This window comes from Balaenoptera borealis (genome assembly GCF_965194805.1).
Source record: "Balaenoptera borealis genome assembly, chromosome: 9".
In the NCBI taxonomy this organism is placed as follows: Eukaryota; Metazoa; Chordata; class Mammalia; order Artiodactyla; family Balaenopteridae; genus Balaenoptera; species Balaenoptera borealis.
The window spans coordinates 20,571,966-20,599,127 of NC_138873.1; the positions used below are offsets into that span (position 1 = coordinate 20,571,966).

A 27,162-nucleotide genomic window follows, 5' to 3' on the forward strand; every position below is an offset into this window, starting at 1 on the left:
TTGGACTAGCTGAGTAAAGGGCCCATGTCAGAATCTCTAGGGGTCCTTTTAAAACTACATATTCCATCGTAGAGATTATAAAACCTACTGGAAGAGTTCCTCCATTCTCACTCCAACCCTAGCTTCAAATTCAGCTTCATTAAGAATCACTGCATGTAGGGACTTCCCTGGTGGTCCAGTGGGTAAGACTCCGCGCTCCCAATGCAGGGGGTCCAAGTTCAATCCCTGGTTGGGGAACTAGATCCCGCATGCATGCCGCAACTAAGAAGTACATATGCTACACTAAAGATCCCGCATGCCGCAACTAAGACCCAGGGCAGCCTAAATTAACAAATAAATAAATATTAAAAAAGAAATCCTTCCTCTAATTAAAAAAAAAAAAAAAGGATCACTGCATGTAAATGAAACTTTACTGATGGGAATAGATACGTGGTATGCAGACAACAAAGAGGTTGGGAAGCACTAATGTGGAAGATTCATTCCTAAGATCACATCCAGCACTGACCTTACACTAGTCTACGATTCTCAGTGCAGAGTTTCTCTCTGGCAGTTCTGGTTGCTACATCTCAAGATCAGAACAGAGCTGGAGGAAGCTCTGAGAAATGCAAACGAGAGAGTATAACGGAGGAACACTAGCAAAGAAAAAGAAATGATTTTAAGTTCAGGAAATTATGGCTACTAGACAAAGGCAGAGAAGTTTTTTTTAAAAAATCTTGTAAAACCCACAAATCATAAAGAATAAAGATAGGCTGAAAACCTAAAAGACAGAATTTTTGAAGTTTAGAAGGATAATTTTAGCAAAAAAAATTTTTTACTTCAAACAGAAGAGGCAGACTATAGAATTCTTTAATGCAAGAAATGGTGCAGACTGAAAGTATAAATAACTTCTCATGAAAGATTTAAAGAATGCATGTGTGGCAGATTTATAATAGTTTATATTAAAGGGAACTGGGATTTTTTAAATGTAAACTCTTATCTTTTAAAGAGATTTCTGTTATAAAAGCAACTATGATAGGCTACAAAATAGCTTATAGTCATTTTGTAGCATTACAAAACATGGCCACCCATATAACTGACTTTTTTAAAATGTTATTTTAAATGTTAAATAATGCTTCATTTTTAAGCTACGAGATATAATATTGTTTAATCAAATGTGCATGTGCTTATAATTGGTCAAAAGAGTGTCTGAACACAAATAGATATGTCTTTTTTTTTTAAGACGTCAATGGAAAAGAGTGTCTTAGCAAACGCACAGATATGTGTTGCTAAATTTTGGTATACTTTAAAGGTGACATTTACAGTTACATGAGATTTAAATATATTTCTCTCTTCTAGAGTGGAAAACAGTAGCATCAGTAGTTTGAGTGGCATGTAAAAAACGTACAGTGAGGGCTTCCCTGGTGGCGCAGTGGTTAAGAATCTGCCTGCCAATGCAGGGGACACGGGTTCGAGCCCTGGTCCGGGAAGATCCCACATGCCGCAGAGCAATTAAGCCCGTGCGCCACAACTACTGAGCCTGCGCTCTAGAGCCTGCGAGCCACAACTAATGAAGCCGGCGTGCCACAACTACTGAAGCCCATGCGTCTAGAGCCTGTGCTCCGCAACAAGAGAAGCCACCACAATGAGAAGCCTGCACAATGCAACGAAGATTAGCCCCCGCTTGCCGCAATTAGAGAAAGCCCATGTGCAGCAAAGACCCAACACAGCCAAAAATAAAATAAATAAAATAAATAAATTTTTTTAAAAAACAAACAAAAAAAACTTACAATGAAACAATTCTTTAAGCTTCCCATTGAGTACCTTCACAAGGTAATTTGTCCTTTGGTGTATAAAGTATCATTTAGCTAGGAAATATATTAAAGCACACTTTAATGCAGTGGATTTAATGAAGAATTAGTCACTGGAGATATCCCCAACCATCTATGGTACTTTGTGACCAGTCTCTGTTGCATAGAGATTGGGTCATCATCAAGCACTTAAAAATTCACTCCATGGAACTCAAGCAGACTCTTCTAAGCTGCTAATACCACACCACTTGGGAAGCTTAAGAGAGGTAACCACAACCCCGCTATTCAAGACAGAACTATTCCTGTGTGAGGATTTATCACACCACATCCTATTTCCCTTTTAACTAAGTCACTACCAGATATTTGGTCTTAGCCAACCAATACCGGACCATAACCCCAATACTGCTCCATACCTTCCCCAATCTACCCCCAAAACCCTTCTTCCATGAAGCCTGGAAACCTATTCTACGATTGGGAGATTCCTCAGATCAATCCTTTTACCCTGTCTTAAGTGAAATTGGTTTCCCTAGTGCCATCAATTTGTCTGCAGACTTTTAACGAAGTTTTTTTCTTTTTTCTCTCAGACCCTATATGCCTCATGATGAACAACTGTTGGAATGAGGGTCCGCCTCCTTCGAATTGCTACTTCCAAGCCGCTGTTCTTCCATCTTCCAGGCAAAATCCTACTCCTTCAAAGCAGAAGACATTTTCCATTATGCTCATATACTGACCTCCAGGTCCATGGTAACTGCACATAGGCTGCTCACTGCCTCAGCAGGTAAGTGGAGTCTGAAATCCAACTCAAGATCTGCTTGCCAAGCCATAGGCTCCAGTGAGGGACTGCACCTCCCAGGGAAAGGGACATGATAGACACCATTACGGACTAGTGGCATCCGGTCTCCACTCCCTTACAAATATCTTCCTCTCCCCTGTTCCCTCTCCAACTGACTTTCATCTGCATTCTTCCTACTTGCCTCAGAGTAGATACACATTGCTAAAGAACACCACAACAGGGCTATCTTCCCTTTACATTATTATTATAAATCACAAATAGGCGCCCATCACTGCCCAGCACTAAAGTTCCCCTAGGGAGCTCTCTGTCCCACCCACCTAGATTCTACAACCGATCCTCTTTCTTCAAACTTCTCTCAGTCGCACCTCCAGCCTCACTGAGAGCACGCCTCATGGATCATAAAGAGAGCAGAAGTCATTGCACTGAGAATATGTCATCTTCCCACTACGAAGGCTCCAATCCACATGCATCTATACTCATCATCTCACCATCCTTCCTGTCATAATGGAAAAAGCATCCCAGCTCTTACCAAACTCAATTCTACAGATCTCACCTTATCAACGGAAGGACTTCTTTCCTCTTCCTTTGTCACCTCAGTCTGACATCACTCTACTAGATCATTCCCATGAGCATACACGCATGCTTTATTTCTCATGTCCCATTTTAAAGAAAAGTCATTCACCTCTCTTTAACCTTCATTGCTTTCCAGGTACTACCTAATCCCTCTGCCCCTCTTTACAACAAACTTCTCTGGTGATCTTTCCACAAATCATTTCTATTTCCCCAACTTGATCTCCTTCTCTACTTTCTACCCCATTACTCCCTTGAAATTGCTCTTTTCAAAATCACCAGAATCTCCAAAATGTGGAATTCCAGGAATGGTGTTGTGTCATCTTTTCGAATTTCTCAGCCTAATTAAACACAATGGATCATTCCCTCTTAGAAATATTATCCTCTCTCCATTCCCTCTTAAAAATATTCTCTTCCCTATACTTCTGAACACCTGGATTTTGTTTCTACTTCATTCGAAGATTTTTCTGAGCCTTTTCTGTTCTCTTTTCCTTTTTTTGCTCCATCACCAAACCCTAGACTCTATGGACTCAATCAATCTCCCTCTTCTCCATCTTTATTCTTTTCCCAGTGATCTCATCCAATCCCACAGATTTAACCTCCACTGTAGATGCTTAGAACTCCCCAGTTCCTATCTGAGCTCTGGAATGTTTGAGTTCCAGATTCACATATCCAATTATCTATTTGACCTATACACTTGGATATCTAATAGGCATCTCAAATGAGCATGTCAAAATCCAGTTCTTGATTTTTTTCTCCCAGAAACTCCCACAGCCTTTTCCAGTGAATGGTACTACCACTCATCCTTTCACAAAGTGCCATCTTAGATTGTTTCCACTCCCCCAAATTACATATCTAATCCATCAAACATCTTTTCTACTTCCGAAGTACATCTCAAAGCCATGACTTTCTTTCCACCATTGCTGGCACACAATATCCCAGGATACCCACCATCTCTCACCTGGACCACAACAATCACTTCTTTACTGGCTGTCCCAATTATTCTCTTACACCCCTAAAATATATTCTCCTCATAAGACTAAGCGAGATTCAATTGAATTCAATTAGTTCAATTATAAACTAGATAGTGTCATCCCTTGCTTACTGATTCCAATAGCTTTCCATTGTACTTAACAATATCCAAACCCTTTCCCATGTCTTATAAAGTTCAGTATAATGTTGCCTCTGCCTCCCTCTTCTACCACTTCTTAAGCCCCCTTATTAATTATATTTCAACCGCATTCTATGCTGTTTCCTGCCTCATGACTTTTACCTTTGCTGTTGACCCTAGAATTTTTTTCAGATGGTTCTTCTTAACCTGAATCAGCTCAAATGCTGCCTTCTGCATTATGCTTTCTAAATTTAGCCGAGCTAAATAATTCCCTCTCTTAGGTAGCACTTCTTTAGTTTCTTTTGCCTCCAAAATCATCATCTATAGTTATGTATTATTTTCTTTTTACTACCTGGCTCTTCCTATGAAAGGTAAGCTTCCTGGGGGGTAGGCACAGGGCATTGTTTATGGCTGAAGCTTCAGGGCTGATCACAGAGCTTGACAAAGATAAGGCTAAATAAATAAACATTTAATTAACTAACTCATGGGAAAAAAGAACAAATGAAAGCAAAGACAAAGGCTACAGGCACTGGTCCTTTAGGTTGTTTATTATGGAGTTAAATGCATTAAGAAAATAACTGCTTGCTTGAGCTTGATATGTACAAAATGAAAACATTAGTATTGTTAGGTATGTACCACAAAGACATTATTGGTAAATTTTTTTCAAAGGCAATAAAACAGTACTTGAAATATTAAAACAATATAACAAAAAAGGAAAATAAAGAAGAGTATAATTTTTACACTTTTCTTCTTTACCAGTTTCCTTCCCAGCTCAGAAGGGAAAACTAAAAACAAAATGCTAGCAATGAAAATAAAAGAAACAGGTTGGAAAATAAAGGTAACATTTAGGGAAAGAAGTAAGCTTCGGAGAGGATAAATCAAATCGACTGACCCAAATCTCTGAACCTCATACCAGCGTACAGGCTCAAAGGATATGGCTACCAGTACTTTTCACCTAAGCTCATTAATTTGGGAGTGACAGCTGCTACAACATTCATTTTAAGAGTGCAAAGGATGGGCCAGGTTGATGTCAGGCCATAGGACACAATCCCCATATGAGTATCTCCACTGACCACAGTTCAAAGAAATTGGCCAAATCAAACAATGGATAAATGCTGAAGAAGAACATTTCATTTTTATTAGTCAGTTGGGACAATAAACAATCACTGCTGAAAAAGTAATAACAGAAATAATGAAAGTTTCAAAATATACAATAAAAATAACTGGGAAAGCAATCAAAGGCAAATTCAAATTTTTGGAATGTAATGTTTTCAAAATAATCAAGGGCTTCACAAATTCAGTCTTTAGTATACACAATATTTATATAACCCCTTGTAAACTATGTGCATTCCACATGTCCAGCAGGACGTTATTAACAAGTTAATGAACATTAATTAGAAAGACAGTGTCATTTCTAAAGAAGAAAGTTCCTTCACTAGATAAATCTGTATTTGTGGCTCTCACATGAAATAAACTTTAAAAAATACTACACCCTTTCTTTCCAGGATGGTTAGACTTCTGCTTAGGCAGAAAAGACTTAAATGCAACGTAAATTCAGCAACTGTGATGATTTTACTAACTGCTATGGTCTGAATGTATCTGTCCTCCTCAAATTCCTATGTTGAAATCTCAATGCCCAATGCGATGGTATTAGGAGGTCGGTCGGCCTTTGGGAGATGATTAGGTCTTGAGGGCAAAGCCACCATGAATGAGGTTAATGACCTTATAAAAGAGGCCTGAGAAAGCTCTCTTACCCCTTCTGCCACATAGGGAAACGAGAAGTCTGCTACCCGGAAAAGGGTCTTCACCCGACCATGCTGGCACCCTGATCTCGGACTTCCAGCCTCCAGAAATTTGAGAAGTACATTTCTGTAGTTTCTAAGCCACCCAGTCTGTGGAGTTTGTTACAGAAGACTGAACAGACTAAGACACTAAACAAGAAAATTGCATTTTCTAAAAGTTTCATCTGGTAATAAACATTTAGAATATCTATATTGCACTCAGTAAATCAGATAACCAATTATTTTCTCATTAATGTAAATAGAGACTATTCAAAATGACTACAGACAAACAATTGACGATGACTAAACCTTCCACTAATTTAACCATACACAGTACTGTACAACAGACCAAAGGGCAACAGATTTATAAGGAAGACATAATATGACAGAGCAGATGATGATAATTTGGGGTAAACTTTTGTTGAGCACATACCGTGTATGAGGAACTTTTATACCTAATTCTTGATCCTAACAATAATCTTACCCATTAGATATGTTCTCTGCTTTACAACCAAGAAATTGAGATTCAGTGAGTTGAAATAACTTGGTCAAAGTTCACACAGATGTTAAGTGAATAAGTTGGGATGTTAATCAAGGATTGCCAGATACCACAGCCACTGTGCTTTTCATCCTGCCTGTACAAACCGAGAAATGCCTAAAAGTAGGCAGCAAAAGATGGCTTCCGAGGGATGGAGGGCAAAGAGAAAAATACATAATAATTAATGATCTATAGGATATTCTTTATAACATAAAGTTATATTGTCTCATTTCCTTCATAATATTTCAGCATAAATAACTATATGTGTGTGTATGTATGTGTGCAAGTATGTGCGTATGTGTATATACATACACATATACATGAACATATGCACTCCAGGGTTAAAATAACATTTCAGACCCACATGAGGCATCTACACTCTGAAAGTTACTATAAGCCCATTTCAATGATCATTATCTCAATTTGCACTGCAAAATTTGTTAACTGGCATTAAGAGATGTAAGAAAAAATTTTCACCAGCAAAAAGAATAGTAGTCAAGATATGTCAATTAGTTTAAAATGTTAGAGACAGACCTGTTGTTTACAGAATCCAAAATACTGGGAGCCAGTTATGTTTAAGAATTAATAATTTTTTGTACATTAGAAAACTATTATTATGAATGTATCTAAATGACATGTTAACCCCAACTACGCCCTGAGGCAGCAAACACATTAATATTTCTGCAGCTAGGAACAAGGCTATTCACACTAAGCGGGATAAATAAAGACCATAATAAATAGCCTCATGTCAATTCAAAGCTTTCTGTTATCAGTGAGTATTGGATTTTGGCGTGGTAGATAAGGGATCGTGAATGGCCAAATGACTTAGTCCAATTGCAATTCAGACAAAACATTTCCTTTGAATGCTGATATTAAATTTCATATATTATACCATAATAATAGTGTTCCATGTGCAATATAATAACCCTTCACCCCTCCAGAATTTGGCTGACTACAATGTACATTCAGAATACGGCTGGGAGATGAGAGAAAAGCGATGGTGTAAAGGTGCTCCAGGGCCACTACAGCAGGCACAATGGCCATGTACTGGAGAGAGTTACATTTATTCGTAGCAGAGGCCCCCATATCTTTAATCAGATCTGGTTTCTAAACTCAACACAGGTAAGAACCAGTAAACAGAATCACAAAGATCTGAGAGGTGGGTACACAGAACCGTCATCAGCAATAGCTGAAGTTCTGACAGCAAAGAAGAAAAATAAAGCGATTTTTAAAGAAAGATAAAAGCCCAGCTGCACAGTCAAAAAAGGCTTAGATTCCAATCTCAGCTCTGCCCATATGAGCTGTATGATCTTGGGTGTTCCTTAACTTCTCTCTACTTCAGTTTGTTCATCGATATAATGTTGATGAAAATTCTTCCTATCTCCTATGGGTGCTGAGAGAATTAAATAAAATAATGCAAGTGAAGAGCTTAGCACAGAGCCTGACAACTAGGAGATGCCCAATAAAATTTATACGCTAAAAACGAAGCACAAAATCTCACAAAACATAGCAGCCTGAAAAAATTCACCACCAATTCTTCACAGCGTGGAGAGCATTGTCATAATTTAGTAAAGAAAAATATCATCTTGGCTCTGCCATGTGCCTTTGAACGTGTCATTTAACTTGTCTGAGGGAGCATTAGAGTAAGCCAAGCATTCTCGATGGAAGAGATACATGGTTCTTGGTGGTGCGAGGTGGCGGAGGGGAGTGGGAAAAATCTACTCTTTTTACGTATAAAGCGTAACTATAAAGTACAGAAACAGATACACAGGATACCCGCAGTATTAAAATGTCCTGTGGGCAAGTATCTGAAAAGGATCCTTAGGCGGGGTGGATAATGTAAAAAAGGTTGAGAAACACCTGTTTAAATGAACTGTAAGGTCAGGTACAGCCCTTATAGTTTCTTAATTCTCTCTTCATAACAATAATGCCAAGAATTCAAAAAATGTTTAATATAGGTTCATGTACTTTGCTAAAGAAGGCAAGGAAAGATTTGTATATTTCAGAAAGATCTTCAATTAAACAGTTAAAAATTGTAAATATCATTGTGTTTAAAAGAGAAAATCCTGGCAATACATAGAAAACCCAGCTATCACTATGATGGGATCCCGTGAGCCACAATTTTGTTGTTATTTTCTCTGCTTTATAGATAATAATATACCTAAATCATGTCTAAATATTAACATGTTTACTTATTTCCCCTAAAACACAGAAAGAAAATAGAATAAAGACAACGATTTGTAACTACCATAAAACTGGAACACTGTGGTTGTCTTAGCTATGATAAATGAAAGATCACCCTGGAATATAATTCATCTTTAATTGCCTCTTCCATCTAATCTAACCACTGCAGTAGGCTGTCTTAAAATATTTACAAAGTAAAAGCAAAAAAAGAACTGGAGTTGCTAAATAAAGCTGGCCACACATTCCTAAGTGATCAATGTTTCTGGTATTGTTTACAATAAAAACAAAGTCATAATTCTTACAGATAGAATCTGTGGAAACACATAGATAAAGTATGCTTAAGGACTATCTCTCTTAATGTTAAGGCTGGGTTTTTTAACTGAGATATAATTGACATACAACACTGTATTAGCTTTAGGTGTACAACAATGATTTGATATATGTATATATTGCAAAATGATTAGCACAGTACATTTAGTTAATATCCATCACTACACATGGTTACACATTTTTCTTGTGATAACTTTTAAGATTTAGTGACTTTCAAATACACAATACAGTATTGTTAACTATAATCACCATGCTGTATCTTACATCCCCAGAACTTATCTTGTAACTAGAAATTTGTACTTTAAAGCTGTTTTTAATTCCTCCTCTTCCCTGCCTTAGTTTTGGGATTCTTACTTTATCCAAATTACCTGTTACAACAAGAGAAAAGCAGTTGTACTAAAATGCTAGCAAGACCAATATTATAACTATATTCTGCTTTAAACACTTTGAAGTTTTGTATTGCTATCCTTGTCTTTATTTTCTCCAGAATCCTAGGGATATGCAGCGACACATTCATGTTCATATACTGACTCATAATTCTTTTCTTTGAGTTTCCCAAAATTTACATTAGAGATTCTAACTAAAAATGACATTCTAAAAATGTACAAAATACCTCCATATCAAACCGTTACTAAATGCTTGTCCATACTTTATTACGAGTAATATATATCATAAAGTGTTCTGATATTATCCATTTTATTCACTGCAAAATAAATGTGGTTTTGATATCAAGTTAGCTTTCAGGCAGTTGCATCTGAATGTTCAAGATGTGTGAAACCATAATTTCATTTAGACACAGGTATTCACAGTACTATGCAGGAAGCAAACACTTTTTTACTGATGATGAATGTAAATATGCAATCTTAAAGAGATGCTAACCATTGTTTACAGTGCCTCAAATTCTAGATGCTCAAGTGACAGAAAATTTTCTCTTATAAACCCGTATGCTATTTTAGACTGTTCCAAATATACTGATGAGACAGGGTAACGAAAAGAAAAGATAATAAGTTAGTTGAAGCCCAACATACACTTAGTATACTTCAGGAGTCTAGTGTGGATCCGTGTGTTCTCAGCCAAAACCGAGGACGACCTGACCAAATAGCATACTGTTTTAATTACCGTTAGGGATAATATTACCCTGATGCCTCTGTAATACCTAAGTGTTCCTTACCATCAGAGTACTACAAAATGTACTCTAGGCAATGCCAAGAGGCATAAGAAAATCAGAACACATAAAATGATCACGGGCAAGGTTTAGACTCATTCAAGGAAAAATTCCATTGCAGAAATTCAAGTACCTAATGTATAAATATACACTCTGTACTAAGTGTGATAATACTAACTCAGTACAGCATAAACATTTAAAAATAATAATAAAATATGTGACCTGTTCCACACGCTTCCATGAGAAAGCCAAAGCAATCAAATTCTCAACTTGACAACATACATACATACATATACCTGCCAGGGCCTTAGCATTACCTTTGTTTTAGATTGATCCATGATGTTTTCAAGTACTCCGTGGTTTCCTTCACATTCCTCGTGTCATCACTGCCATATTCCTCCAGCAGTTTCTGCAGGACGTTGTCGAATGCCATTACGATACCAGCACCAGGAGCCAGTTCTTGAAGCAACATCTAAGGTGTAATTTCAGATGTAATTGTTAGACTGGATCACTCAATAACAAGTATGACCAAAACACCGGTCCTTCCGGTAGGTTTTAATACGTTATAGACACAGATATCAAAAGAAGGAAACAAATTATAAAACAAACTCTTGCACGTAAGCTCAAACAAAAATAATTCTGGAAGTGAAAAGTGATCAGGTACATAGCAGATAACATTAAAAGACTACTGTCTTTTCTTCTTTGATATGTTTTACTTCCTCAAACCAGCTGTCGTCTTTCATTCCTATTGCTATATCTGATCCTTACGGGAACATGTATCTTATAGGAATGAACTTACTATAGAGTTATATGTGCACTATATGTGCTTGAAGATATGGAAAGGGCAACAACATGGAAGTCTTCTTGTCCCTGGATCACTGTGTATCACTGTTTACAAAGTTAACTGCTTGGGTGGATCCAGTAGCTAAGCAAGGTTTACTGAGAGTTGCTTGAATAAACTAAATTGATGCTGTATGTCCATAGGCATTGGTTCCTTGATAAATTTTTTTCCACCTCTGAGAGCGCTTGTATCAAGATACTCCCCATGAAATCTAAATGACAAATGAATGCTCTTAAAATGATTTTTGTAGCGACTAGCAGAAAAATCCACCCTAAAGTTCCAGAATAGAACTACGCTGCTGATTAGAAAAGAATATTCTTTTTGAATTATGGTTTTCTCCAGGTATATGCCCAGTAGTGGGATTGCTGGGTCATATGGTAGCTCTATTTTTAGTTTTTTAAGGAACCTCCGTACTGTTCTCCATAGTGGTTGTATCAATTTACATTCCCACCAACAGTGCAGGAGGGTTCCATTTTCACCACACCCTTTCCAGCATTTATTGTTTCTAGATTTTTTGATAATGGCCATTCTGACCCGTGTGAGGTGATACCTCAGATGAATGGATAAAGAAAATGTGGCACATATATACAATGGAATATTACTCAGCCATAGAAAGAAATAAAATTGAGTTATTTGTAGTAAGGTGGATGGACCTAGAGTCTGTCATACAGAGTGAAGTAAGTCAGAAAGAGAAAAACAAATACCGTATGCTAATGCATACATATGAAATCTAAAAAAAAAAAAATGGTACAGGGCTTCCCTGGTGGTGCAGTGGTTAAGATTCCACCTGCCAATGCAGGGGACATGGGATCGAGCCCTGGTCCGGGAAGATCCCACAGGCCACCAAGCAACTAAGCCCGTGTGCCACAACTACTGAGCCTGCGCTCTAGAGTCCATGAGCCACAACTACTGAAGCCCGCACGCCTAGAGCCCGTGCTCTGCAACAAGAGAAGCCACCGCAATGAGAAGCCCGCACACCGCAACGAAGAGTAGCCCCCGCTCGCCGCAACTAGAGAAAGCCCGCGCGCAGCAACGAAGACCCAACGCAGCCCAAAGTTAATTAATTAATTAATTTTTTAAAAATGGCACTGATGAACCTAGTGGCAGGGCAGGAATAAAGACGTAGACATAGAGAATGGACTTGAGGACATGGAGCGGGAGGGGGAAGCTGGGGCGAAGTGAGAGTAGCATCAACATACATACACTACCAAATGTAAAATAGATAGCTAGTGGGAAGCATCAGCATAGCACAGGGAGATCAGCTCGGTGCTTTGCAACGACCTAGAGGGGTGGGATAGGGAGTGTGTGAGGGAGGCTCAAGAGGGAGGGGATATGGGGATATATGTATGCATATGGCTGATTCACTTTGTTGTACAACAGAAACTAACCCAGTATTGCGAAGCAATTATACTCCAATAAGGATGTATTAAAAAAAAAGAAAAGAATATTCTGAATATGATGATTGAAACATTGATATCACTTTTAACTGTATTCCTCTGGTTAAGTGTCCAGGGGCTTTGCTGATTATTACTTTTGAGTCATTTGGTGAAGACAAATCAGCAGATAGCATAAACACAGAGAATGATCCAGGAAACCAGGATACCTGGCCAGGATACCTGGCCACTTGCTTTTTAAGTTGTAACCATGGAAAGTCTACATGTCTGAAGAATAAAAACACTCTCTGAGACTTTTCCCATATATCCTTTATTATATTCTTCACAAGCGTACACTTTCATTTAGGCTATCTGAAGGGTAAATAAATGTTACACCAAAGTATAACCTAACAACCATAACCACCAACTCAAGAATATTTTCTATGATTGTAGAGATTTAAAATAGCACTTTAAAAATACCATAAGTGTTCAATATCATCAACTCTATAATCAAACTAATCACAAAAAAGGTACCTGCTATGATGATATTGATAAAATGGTTTGGTTATAAAGGTATTAAAAGAAACTAAACTTACTTAATACTTGATTTGTTCACTACAGTAGCCCTCAAATGAAAGTCTCAGGAGATTTCATAAATAAAAAAAATACCTTCAGGGTAGATATGGAAGGGAACAAAAGGAGGGTTCCTGGGATCCTGAAAATGTTTTCTTTCTAGATGCTGGTTCATGGGTAAGTTCCATTTGCAAAGAGTCAGTGAGCTATAAATCTAGGATATATGTACATTTCTATTTGTTATGCCTCCAGAAATTTTTCAAAAACCTTCCTCGTCAAATTCTTTCTATAAATTTCAGTGTACATTCTAAGCACTTGGGAAAACATTATGACAAGGGTCCTAAAAATTACAGTTAGCAACAGAACAAAACAAGCACATCCCACAAATTGATAATGCCAGAAAGTATCTAATGAGTCTTACTTGATTATCAGAAATTTGTTTGATAAGCGGATCCCTTCGAGCTTGTTGAAGAATATAGAGGCGAGCCTCGTATTTTCTCATGAGCTCCTCCATCTCTTCCCTGTGGTCATCCCACTGAAGACTGTCAATAATCATGTCCTCCAGCCGCTGCTGTCGTAACTCCACACCATGCTGGGTGCTATCCCACTGGTTCTTGACCTTTTCCACTGGAGGAGGCATTATATATATTTTTTAAAATCCCAGAAAGTAACTATCAGGAAAGGGAAAAAATACCTGATACCAAATTCATCACAAATAAGGTTATATATAGAAAAGAGAAAGGAGGCAAAATGGTACATACATTTTAAAGGAATTTTATTATGTTTGCCACACTGTATGACTGATATATTTCTGAAACCATCCTTGAAGAAAAAATCTTGAATTAAACTCTATTTTAAATGCATTAAAATATCTCACAATAAAAATACTATTATAAACTGACAAGCCAAAAATTATAAAGAAAATAAATTCCTACCTAATTTATATTTACAGAACTTGAAGAAGGTAGATTTTAACAGTACATTATGAGAGAACTTTATGACCAAAGATATAGTCACTTGTCATCCTCTAAGGAAATGCTCTAAGGTAGTATTGATTTTAAAAGAAAATAAAATACTTAAGAATACTTTTCACATTTGTTTTACTGTAGCATAAAACCTCTCTAAAAGGAAGTGTTTTTATATATTCAAGAGAAGCGCTAAAAGTAAATTAGATTCAAGTTCTAGGTACTCAGCAGTTTTTTATTATTAAAAAAAATCCATATTGGCTCTTTTCCTCTCTCTTTTTTATTGTTTCTATTTCTCTTTCTTTCATTCTCTCTTTCTGTCTCTTTCTCTTTTCCTTTTCTCTCCCTTACTTTCTTTCCTCTTGTATTTTTAACATGTGTCAAGGAAAAAGAGATCTAAGGAAACTTGAACTTTTGATTAATTACTTCAGGGGCAATTCATGATTTGAACTGAAGTACTAGTAAGCAATAACTTTAAATATCTTCAACAACCCATTCGTAGTAAGTAGGTAGAAAGCTAGAAACAAACTTCTAGAAGATGCCTTGTATGCCAGAAAGACTGAAGGGCTATAGTTAAGCACCAGGCCAAGAAGAACTTAACTAAAAAATAACATTGCACCTAAGTCATAATGAGACCTTTTGGTAAAATTCTTCAAACAATACTGGGTTATAGTAAACCATTAAGAGCTATCAGTTTAAGACTGTTCAGAAAAGTGTAAATTATACTTATGTATGATAATTCTAAAAAATTGTTCAGTGAGATTATTTTATGCTGTCTTATCTAACAGTTTAAATAAATTGCTTACGTTTTAACTTAGGGAGAGGGAAAATTTATTGTAATGGTTTACTTGTCAGTTACAAAGTTACATAAAGTACTATAACTAATAGAATCCTTTAATACTGAACAAATAAAACTAAAGATATCAAGTGACAGCAAGTACCAGAGGTTTATCATAAAAGATAAGCAAATTATCTTATTCATTGGAAATAAGTGCAAAAAGCAAGTTACTATTGGTAGCACCCTCTGGCTGAGGGTGGTTTTTCATATAATGAATAGTGATACGGACTATGCAGCCTCTATACCAGAAAAAACTGAGAGAAAACAAAAAGAGGGAGTTAAATTGAAAAAGGAAGGTATTCGGGAGAAGAAAACCTTAAAGCAAACTTTGGACAGAAAGGAGGGGTGGAGGAAAAAACAAAAGATGGTAGAAAACGCAAAGTGGAGAAGCCTTTGTAAATAGTTTGGTGTCACCAAAGCTGAGAAGCTCCTTTGCCACGTGATGGGAAACAGGGTCACTCCAGAGTTCGATAGGCAGAAGCAATCCACCAGTTAATTAAAAAAAAAAGGTGGGAAAGAAAGAAAATGGCTTACTTAGTAAAAATAAACCAATATTGTGACACACTAAAAGTTCTCTGCTAACTCATCTTTTACAATAACCTTGCTGCTGCAACATTTATTTTGAAATCAAAACAGTTTTTATAGGGGGAATAGTTGACTTTCCTTCAGAAATATTAGACTAGGTAATAAAATATCTTCCAGTTTATATTCTGCCACAAATAAATATTTATTAAGTAACTAATTGGTACTGGGCCCTGGGGGAGCCCACAGGGCCAAAAAGGGGAGTATTTACAATCTATGGAGGGGAGAGAGAATTAACTGTGAGATCTACAATGAAATTATGGGGGAAAAGGTCACAGCAGGAACTAAAGATAGAAAATATAGTTCACCAGAGACTAAAAGAGGGTGGGAGAGACTTCACAAAGAAGGTGACATTTTAGCTGCTGAGTAGAATTTCACCTGGGGAGAGGCCAAGGAGAAAAAAATAACGTGAATAAAGGTAAGGAGACTAAGAAATGTCAGGGCGTTTTAAAGAATATATACAGTACAGAATAGTTACAGACAGTGCTGAGGGCTAAAGAGAGAAAGGGAGTGATGGAAGCAGACAGTGATTGCCCCTATGTGACATTCTTGAGAATTTTGACTTTGTTTTGTACGTCATACAGATTTAACGGATGCTTTTAAGCCAGAAAGCAAATTTGAAACAGGGAACTTTGTTGTTGCTGTTTTGTATTTAATTTTTGTTTTGTTTTATTTTGTATTTAACTAAAGTATTCCCAACTTAGTGCCAGGCACACAGGTGTATAGTAACTGCTCAATAAATATTTTTGGAATGACTTTTGAGAAGATGAGTTAAGAGACACGGTAAGATTTGGTTTCCGTGAATATAACAGAAGAATGGATTTGCATTCCTATGGGTTTCTCTAACTTTTGTTTTTTTTGGTTCCTTTAAAAGAAATTCTAACTTAAAAGAAAAAACTTCAATGTATCAGTAATTACTTAAAAGTAATGATATTAATACTTTCAGGAATTCATAAGGGAATTGTGACAATGTTCACAAAAAATAAAAAACAAGGGAAAGCTATGTTATTAATAGAGTATCAAATATCAAATCATCAAATAATATTAATTTCTGGTTGAATAATCTTCACAAATGTATGTGTGTGTGTGTGTGTGTGTGTTACCATTTTCAGGGAAAGTGAATGATGATATATAATTTTTTTAAAAACCTACATTTTTCTGTGATTGCTGTTCTCACATCTGAACTGGAAGCTTTATTTTTCAAATTCTGTGCCAATGTAAAAACATAATCAAGCTGAGGATGGCGCTGTTCTAAGTCAGCCTTTGTGATCTGTTAAGACAAAATGATTGTTAAAATAGGTTAATAAGCCATATGATAAAATAGTAACAAAGCAAAATTGGTGTGCTGACATCAAAGTTGTTGTTTTCCTCCTATAAGAGATAGTGATGCATCAGTGACGTAGCGGAGAAAGTGCAGGAATTGAAGTCAGAGGTCCTAGGTTCAAGTCTCAGCTCTCCCACTTATCACCTGGATCACCAGGCAAGGCACTTTACCTCTCTGTGGTTTTGTTGTTTTTTTTTTTTTTTTAAAGATTTATTGATTGATTGATTGATTGATTGCTATGTTGGGTCTTCGTTTCTGTGCTAGGGCTTTCTCTAGTTGCGGCGAGCGGGGGCCACTCTTCATCGCGGTGCGCGGGCCTCTCATTATCGTGGCCTCTCTTGTTGCGGAGCACAGGCTCCAGACGCGCAGGCTCAGCAGTTGTGGCTCACGGGCCCAGTTGCTCCGCGGCATGTGGGATCTTCCCAGACCAGGGCTCGAACCCGTGTCCCCTGCATTAGCAGGCAGATTCTCAACCACTGCGCCACCAGGGAAGCCCTCTCTGTGTTTTTATTTTCACAAAAAGAAATAATAAAATGCTTGCAGTTCAGCTATATCAACTCTGAGGAAATTAAACGAAGAAAATCTCTTTGAAAACTAAAAAGTGCTTTCAAAACATCAGCAGTGATTTCTGCAGCTGATGCTTTGCATATCTGTCCTACATCAGATATGAACATAAACTAATGGCATCTACAGGGATGGAGGTAAAGTATTAGAAAAATCCTAATTGGAATAACTGAAAATTAAATAATCTTAGACATGAAAAACTGCTGCTCTAGAAAGTTTGTGTCTCTTAGTACTAACAAATATGGGAGAAAAGTTAGCAACATCAGGAAAATGGTGTGTTTTAAGTATAGAACTAATAGCCATAAAGATTAGAAAACAATTTCCAAAGATTCTCTCCCAGCTCTTCCTCTGTGAGTTCACTAATTTTTCAGATTTCAATTATTCCTACAGTGTCAAATATTATTTCTAAATGGCTTATTCACAACTTCTAATCCTGAATCGCAAAGAAACAGTTCAATGAATGCTGATCATTTCCTTCCAAATGGCATAAGGGCCTCTCAACACAGCATATTTGAAACTAAGTCAATCAAACCCTCATCCACATTCCATTTCTTCTGTGCCTGATTTCTGCTAATTGCAATGGCATCATCGCAGCCCCTCGGCAAGGGCTCTTCTCCTTGTTTGAAGCATCTCGTGCACAATTCCCAGTCTTCTTACTCAAGCACAGCATTGTTATCATCAGTCTCCAGCCACAATTTTAAAAAGAAAAAGGGAAAAACAAGATGTTTGGCAACTGCTTACAGACTAAACGTCCAAAGAGCTTTGCGTGGTCTACAAGCTCCTTCACAATGTGAACTTGAGCTGCCTTTGCTCTCTTACTTCCCACTACACCTCTTTCCTGCACAATTCTTGACCCAATATCCTTCATGCTCCCCACCTCATGTCTTTATTCACCCTGGTCCCTATACCAGGAGTGCCATTTATTTTGTCTCTAAATGTCAAAGTTCCATGTAGTCTGCCTTCCTTCACTGTGGAGGTAATCCCTTTCCTCATTCTGGCTCCCCCTTACAGGTGGTGTGTACCTGTCCCGCAGCTTTTATTAGACTGTGCCTGGCCACACATGTTTTTAATATGGGAATAAAACTGATACTTACCTCACAAGATTATTAAAGTGAATGAAATAATACATGTAAAATACTCAGAAAAATACCTAGCATACATTAAGCACTTAATAAGAGTTAGCAAGAGCTGTTATTATTTCATGGTTCATTCCCAGTTTCTATCTGGTATATTCTTTTCAATATCCCTAGACAGCACACAGCCCAGTACCAAAGACACACTAAATGGGGAAAAAGAACTTTACAAATTGATATTAGATGGCATATGTATAGAAATAAAACTGTAGTCAGGATATTCTCACTTATGATGTCAGCAATTAAACAAATAAGCTCATTATGAAATATAAATTGAAAAGGCGCTTCAACAAATTATTCTACATGACACTAGGCATTAAATGTAACACCAATTTACATTTATACTGATGTGGCTGGATTTACGATATCAGTTTTAGATCATAAAAATACAGTGACTCTACAGCTCGCGTTGTTAAACCTGTTCTTACGAAAACAGCACAAATGCAAGAAAAGCTTTACTCATCAGAGCTAGCCCAGGATGGCTGTTTGACAGGTCAAGAATTTTTTAAAGCTCATTCTCCCAGAGTATAAGATAAACAAAAGTGATCCAAACAGATCTTGGTGTTTCCATGACAAGCCTTTACACTAGGTACCTACTTTCATTCGGGAGATTGTCTTATTGATCTCTTCTACATCCCCGACGGTGACAATGTTGGACTTCAGCATCTGGTCGATCAACGCCAGCCAGTCGGCCAGTTCTGTTATCGTTTTATCCAGATCAGCAGGAACTGAAATTTCTGAAGGACGAGGAGACGGAACAGGAATATCTGATGCAGATGATGCTAGCACCACCTTTTGGACACTGGGATGAGCTGAAATAAAAAACGTAGCGAAGTATCAATAACACAGCAGGATAATCTGACTGTGGTGATGTAATGGTGACATGTATGTGTATTTATGTAAAACTTAGTTTAAGTAAAACAATTGAAAGAGGTTTTTATTTTTTAATACTGAAATGGCAATGGTATTTCCTGAAGTATCTATATGTCTTTGGTTGCCATAATGGCAATTAAACACACAGTCTCACCACATTCTAGGGCAGCAATAACTCAAAAGTAACTAACGCTGATATCAAGAGAAAATAAAATAAAAAGTACATCAACCATGAGAAAATTAGGAGTGTTATTTTATTTTGTCAAGATGTTTTTGCTTTAATTGTAAAGCCATTTTATTTGTAATTTTCTGTTCTTTTTCACTTCCCTTTACAACATGAGCATTAGTCATTTTTAATAAACATCACTGTGAACACCTATGTAATAATCTATGTATATAGTCTCTAACTTTTGGTTACCTCTTTTCCTACAGCTGGATACTTAGACTACTCCTGAACTTTTACTTTAAAAAAGAGCTTGCATATACGGTCAACTAATATTTGACAAGGGAGCCAAGAATATACAATGGAGAAAAGATAGCCTTTTCAATAAATGGTGCTAAGATAATTGAACATTCACACATAAAACAGTAAATTTGGACCCATGTCTTACACCACTCGCAAAAAACTAACTCAAAATGGATTAAAGACTTAAATGTAAGACCCGAAACCATGAAACTCCTAGAGGAAAACAGAGGAATAAAGCTCCTTGACCTGGGTCATGGTGTTGACTCTTTGAGTATGCAACAAAATCAAAACTGAACAAGTGGGACTACATCAAACTAAAAAGCTGCTACACAGCAAAAGAAGCCATCAACACAACAGAGTGAAAAGACAACCTACACAGAATGGGAAAAAAAATATGTGCAAACTGTATATCTGATAAGGGGTTAGTATTGAAATGTATACATATAATTCAGACATAAGAAAGGAGAAAATCCTATCATTTTAGACACCATGGATGGACCTTGAAGGCATTATGCTAAGTAAGTCAGACAGAGAAAGACAAATACGTATGATCTCATATATGGTATCTAAAAAGAAAAAAATTCATAGGAAAAGAGATCAATCAGACCTGTGGTTACCAGAGGTGAAGGGTGTGGGGAGAGGAAATTGAAGAAAGGTGGTCAAAAGGTACAAACTTCCAGTTACAAGATAAACAAGTACCAAGGATGTAATGTACAACATGAAGACTATAGTTAACACTGCTGTATGATACATAGGACAGTTTTTGAGAGTAAATCTTATGAGTTCTCATCATAAGGAGAAATTTTTTTTCCTTTTTTCTTTTTTTAATTGTATCTATATGAGAAGATGATCCATTTATGGTAATCACTTCACAATACATGTAAATCAAACCATCATGCTGTATGCCTTAAACTTATACAGTGATGTATGTCAATTATTTCTCAATAAAACTGGAAAAAAACTGGGTGTAAAGAAGCATAGAACTTAACACAGGTGCAGCTATAGCCATCTGTCAAGGATATTTAAATTCCTTTCACAACACTGCGTCAGAGAACAAAAAGAATAATATTAAGGAAATTCAAAAAAAGTGCTTTTGCTCTTAGACTTTGCCTACTTATCATCTTCTAAATGAGGTCTCTTGATATTCTTTTTAAAATTTCAATATCCTCTCAGCACACCTGATTTCCTCCTGTGCTCCACGGCCAACCTCAGTGGCACAGTCTCTCTTACACTTCTCTATTTTTCTTCCAATATACCATGTATTTCACTTATTTATTATGTGTATTTACTGATGAATCCCTGACACCTAGAACTATACCTGGCACATAGTAGGTGCTCAATAAATATTTGTTGAATTAAAAAAAAATTTGCAAAAGAAAAACAACAAAAACCAGAAAAAAAAAGAACTTGCAAGAAGTATCTTTTTGTGTATTCTTTACAGTTCTGATTGCCACCTTAGTAGAAATTTCCCAAAACAGAATTACTAGGTTAAAAAATGTGAAAAAATTTAATGTATCTACTACTGATTGCCAAATTGTTTTCCTTAAAAGTTGGAAATTTAGACTTCCAGCAGTGTGTGGAATTGATGAACATCCTGCATCCACACAAACAAAATTCTATCTCTACGGATAAACACACATCTTTCACCATTGCTTCATTTCATGTCTTCTTGGCTACCAGTGAGGATAAATATTCTTCATGTTTGGTAATCAAATATGGTATAATTTACAACTGTATGTGTTCTTTATCTGCTTCCTTATCAATTTGGATGAACTCTTTATGCAAGAAGGATAAACCCCATCACATTGCTGAAAACAGTGTTTCTATTTTAGGATTTAATTTTTTTTCTTTTTAACATATAGATGTTAACAAAGTTCGGTTGAGCAAATCCATAAATCTGTCTTGGGGGACTGTTTTCTCAGAACTTACTCTTGTCTTCTCCGAAGATCTGATATATATTTTCTCTATATTTTTTGTTTGTATGTTTTTGTCTTATTTTGAACAGTGGGAGACTGGTAATTGTTTTTCTTTAGTTTTTATACAAGAGGTGGTTGAATTAATTATTAGATCTATCTAGACCCATTTTAGCATACAGTATATTAAATGAGGCTTAAATAATTTTCTAAAAAATGAAATCAATCTGTAAATTCAGCACAATTAAAAAAAAAATCCCAACAGGTTTGTGTGTAACTTGACCAAATTATACATTCAAATTTTGATTTTAAAATTAATATAGGAAAGAAAAGGGCCAAGAACAGTCAAAACATTTTATTTTTGATAGAGTCATGCCCTACCAGATATTTAGTTGTATTACTCAGCTAATAATGAATGATTAACCTCGTGTATTACAGATCCAGACATTCAAACAGACCACTAGAAGAGAACAGCCACAGTGCGTAGGTGGCAAAGAAGCCTGACCTTGGCAGAGACTACATTATAGATCAATGAGGAGGAATTTACTGGTCAATAAATGATGCTGGGAAAAGCGGTGACCCATGGCTGCAGCAGGAAGATGATGGGACAGATTTTGACCTCACATGCACCTTAGGAAAATTAATTTTCAGTGGAATTAAGGACCTGAATATGAAAACTAAAATTGTAAAATATAGAAGAATATCTTTATGACTTCAGAGTAATAAAGGATTTCTAAAATAAATCACAAGAAGGAAAGCTATTAGTAGATCATTAATGTTTAAGAATTCTGAAAATAGTACCACAAATAAAAAATTTAAAAGCCACAGATTAAGGGAGAAGGTATTTGCAATGCACATTCCAGACAAGGAATTAGTAACAAAAGTAGTTTTTTCAAACTCAAAAAACATCAACCAGCAATCCACAGAAGAGGAAATAAGAAAGACAATAAACATATTTTTAAAAGGCTCAAGCACACAGGTAATTGAGGAAACGCAAATTAAAATGAAGTGCCCTATCTCCACAGGTCATAGGTTCCAAATGTGATGTCTGGGGAGCTCTGGGTCCCTAGAGACCCTTCCACGGGGTGTGGATGCCAAAACTACGATCATCATCATAATAAGTTATTTGCCTCTTCCTGCTCATTCCTTCTGAAATGTAGAGTGGCGTTTTACTCAAGGCTACATGACATATGGTATCACGATAGAGCGAATGAAGAAGCAGATACAAGAATCCAGGTGTCTTCTCTTATGGCAGAAATTTAAAGATTTTCAAAAATGTAATGCCATATCACTTTTCTAAGTTTTTTTTGTTTTGGAAAATATGCTTTCTTATGTTAATATCTTATAAAATATATTATTAACAGAATGTTTTTTATTATTGTTATTTTAACAAGTTAATAAACAAATAACTTTTGAAATTTCTCAGTTTTACTTTCTAACTAGGTAAATATTGATAGACATAACTCACACAAACAAAAGGTCTTTGGGGGTAATCAATAATTTTAAAAAGCATACAGCGGTCCTGGGAATAAAATGTTGGAGCGCTGGAAACAATGTAGAACAATGAGAAGCCTCACAATCAGCTGGTGGAAGGGTAACCTGGAACAACTAGTCTAGGCAGCAGCTAGCAAAGTAAAGTTGCCCATATTCACCACGATCACCCCAGTGATTCACCACCATATACCCTAGAGAATACCTCATACATCATTCTGCCCAATCCTCACTGTCACTTTCTGTACTTTTAAAAAATTGAAAACAACCTAAATATTCATTCATTGTTTCATCAAATATCTATTAAGAACCTACAATGTGCAAGGCACTTGACTAGATGCTACAGGTATGGGAATGTGTAAGACAAAGGCCTTGACCTCGCAGAGCTTGCATTCTGGTGAGGGTGAATGGATATACGTCACGAAGTAAAACCGATGCAAGAAGTTGGAGAGAAACAGGATGTATCTTGGAGAAAGACAGGATATATCTGACATATGGTGGTCAGGTCAGGAAAGGCCCATCTAAGAAGGGAATATCTGAGAAGAGAACTGAACGAAGTGAGTGTGTGAAACATGCAATATCTGAGGGAAGGACATTTGGGTAAGAAAGAAAGAAGAAACAGCAAGCACAAAGGCCATAAATGGAAATGTTCTTGGCATGTTAGAAACAGCAAGAAGACCAGTGTGTTTGAGGCAGAATGAACAAAGGAAAAAGTGATAAGAAATGGGATTACAGAGACAGGTAGCAGACAGACCACACATGGTCTTCTGGACCATGGTAAGACTGTAGAACTCACTTAACCTGTTTCTAAAGCATCACTTAGCTGCTATCAGAAGAATAGATTATCGAGGAGTGGTAAGATAAGAAGAGAATCAGGACAGCAAGTTAGGAGAATTGTCACTTTAAAATGTCCCCAGAAAACTATTTTCCAGTGTCCTCTCCTTGCCTCTTCCCTTGCCTCCAGCAGCATCTGGTTCTACTCTGGTCCCAGGAAAGGCTAAAAGTCTCACCTCCCATCAGAGGAATGCCTTGCACACACTGGGCAGTGAAATATGTCTTGTGTTTAGAGAAGATGTTCTTTTCAAATGATTGAAAGCAGAATAAGAAATCACAACTGCATTGTGTTTTTAAATAAGTTTTTCTAATTCACATACAATGCTCGTAATCATAAAATTTTGTTATGTATGAAAAATTTTGTAAAGAACTAAACTGTATCTTACCAGCAATTCTTGTCTGAGCAACAGAACAGGGTTCCTGGATGCGTTCCTTCAGCGCACTAGGCACTTCTCTGCATACCTAGAGCATCAGGCCAAACAGAAAGAGAAGGACAGTATATAAATAAAGACGATTATATTTTCTGAAGAGGAAGCGTTCTTCTAAATGATAATGCCGCCGCTTTCCTCCCCCTCAATGTCTAAGCTTCTGTGTCCACTTTCACTAACTACTATCCGCTGCAGTCTTGCTTGACCCCCAGCTCCACTAGCATCAAGAATGTCATCCAGTCCTTAACTGCCTTGCCCCTTTGCAACATTTAATGCTACCACTCCCTCTCCCTTGCATTTTGTTAATATTCTACAATCTTGATTTTACTCCCACCTCTCTGACTGATCTTCTAAGTGTCCTTCCCCAGCTCATTTTCCTCTGCCCATCCACCAAATACCAACATTCTACAGGGTAGGTTTTTTTGGTCTTCTAACCCTCGATACTGGCCTCTCTCCCTGGGTCCTGGTTTCTAATGGTTTCACTTATCACGTGGAGTTTTAAGAGGCTGAAGACTCCCCAAAACGTATCTTCAGTCCAGCTCTCCCTGTCAACTGTACATTCAGACGTGCCCAAATATGGATTCATCATCTGCCTCCTTGACACTCTCTTCACAAAGTTGTCTAATGACTCTAACTATTTTCCCAGATCAGTTACCCTGATCTGGATGGTGGGCTTTGCTCAGAGGACTTGATGTCCTGATGTCCTAAGCATATCCATCCTTGGGTTCGCTCCATCCATCTCTGTGGTGCAGCTATAGTGATCTTTCAAAATGTAACTTGTTTAAAACCCATCAACAGTTTCCCACTGCTTTCAAGGTGGTGAAATAGCCTCAAGACGGAACTCGAATTCCTTGTGATGCATGGTGAGGCCCCTAGGTCTCTGCAAGCATCTCTTGTCCTTCCAATTCATATTGAGCTACTTCCAGGACCCAGATTCACTCTCTGTCCCCTCTAGACCCTTTCACTTACTGCTTCTTTTTCCTGCAATGCCTTTTCCTCCATTCTCCATCTGACCAATACTCATTCATCTTTTATCATCTTAGCTTGGATATGATCTCCACAAAATCTTCCATGGTTATCGCCCAAAGCCAGGTAGGTGCCCCACCTTTATGTCCCCATGGATACCTCTTTGTTATAATTGCTTATCTACTTGTCTCACCCACAATAAGCTCTTTGGGTTAGAAGCATTTTCATGCTCTTTACTGTATTCCTAGCTCTTAAAATGGTGCCTGGCATAAAATGAGAGTCCAGTAAAAACCTATTAAGTGAATGAATAAAAGCATGAATGAATGAAATATCTCAGATTAGTATTTCTTAAAATGTGTTTGTTGAAATTCTCTACAGAGTAAGCATTGCTTGGTCTCAGACATTCGTAATTCACATAATTAGTGTAAAATCTGTGTGAAGTCCTGTGATAAAGGAAGGTTTGGCTCCATCTAACATCGTGCTCCCAAAGTGACTACCATACCCTATTCTACACAATACCCACTGACATCCTCTGTGTTAAATAAATGCATGTGCTCTGATTGATTATGCACAAGCTGAGTCTGGCATGTTTGACACGGGGCCAACAAGCCTGGAAAGCAGCACAGGGAGACAGAGTAGCAGATGAAGTCAGAGAGATAACAGGAAGCCAGAACATGATGAACCTAATAAGTCACAGTAAGGACTTTGGCCTTTACTCTGAATGTGATGGAATACCATTAGTGGGCTTTGTTCAGGGGAGTTACTTAAACTGAGTTATGTTTTAACAAATACTTTGGCTGCTTTCCTGAGAAGAGACTGACAAAGGGAAAAGGAGGAAACAGGAAGACTAGTGAAGTGGCCACTGTAGGAATCATACAACAAGAGATGACGGCGGCTTGAAACAACTTAGTGGCCATGGGGTAGTGAGAAATAGTCAAATTTATGAAATTTCGCAAACCTAAGAAAAGCCGAAAGAATTGCCCAGGGAACACCCATGTGCCACTCAATATGTACAATTGTTAAAATTTTGCTGTATTTGCCTTATCATGTATCTAGTCATCTAGCCATCCATTCAAACCGTCCATCAAAGAGACAGGCATTTTGAAGGAGAAGCTGATGATAGTGACTCCAAGGTTTACGTGTTTGTTTGTTTTTAATTGAGATATAATTCACATGTCATAAGACTGAGTCCAGGGTTTTTGGCATAAAACACAATAAGGATGTAATTACCAGTAACTGAGGTGGGAGAGGTGTACTAAATAAGGCACAGGAGGGAGGTGGAGATCAGGAGTCTGACTTTGTATGTCAGTCTGAGATACCTATTAGACACTGAAGTGGAGATGCCGAGCAGGCAGCTGTGATGAAGTCTAGAGTAATGAGAGAGTCCAGGCCAGAGATACAGATGTGTGAGTCATCAATCACAGTAACTCATCAAGACGGTAATTCTCAAGCAGAGAGGCTAGATCAATAAAGCACCTAAATCATTAGATATAGAATGAGTGCTATCATTTTAAAAGGATAGAGAGGGAGGAAAATGACTGATATGGGACCTATCCAAACCAGGGCAGAAACATATCCATTCAATGTCCCAGACAGACCTCACACTCTATTATGGTATGTACCCAAGCCAAAATATATAGAAATCTATTACTTTATCTACCTCTGTTTCAACTGCAAAAAAAGTAACAGTATGAGAGAAAGGACTTTATCTTAGTCATATTTGTAGCCACATACCATTA

General features: G+C 37.2%; 1 protein-coding gene across 10 annotated transcripts in view; it reads right to left on the minus strand.

Annotated features, from left to right (window-relative positions):
* The window catches only part of UTRN (utrophin), a 499,657-nt gene that overhangs the window by 244,449 nt on the left and 228,046 nt on the right, over positions 1 to 27,162 (minus strand). For all 10 annotated transcript variants that reach the window (XM_082405402.1, XM_082405400.1, XM_082405405.1 and 7 more), the window contains 5 exons: positions 24,416 to 24,491; positions 19,050 to 19,264; positions 16,584 to 16,701; positions 13,468 to 13,673; positions 10,577 to 10,731 (listed from right to left, as the gene is read on the minus strand). In XM_082405402.1, the coding sequence (XP_082261528.1) occupies positions 10,577 to 10,731; positions 13,468 to 13,673; positions 16,584 to 16,701; positions 19,050 to 19,264; positions 24,416 to 24,491 (770 nt within the window). The remainder of the gene's footprint in view (positions 1 to 10,576; positions 10,732 to 13,467; positions 13,674 to 16,583; positions 16,702 to 19,049; positions 19,265 to 24,415; positions 24,492 to 27,162) is intronic.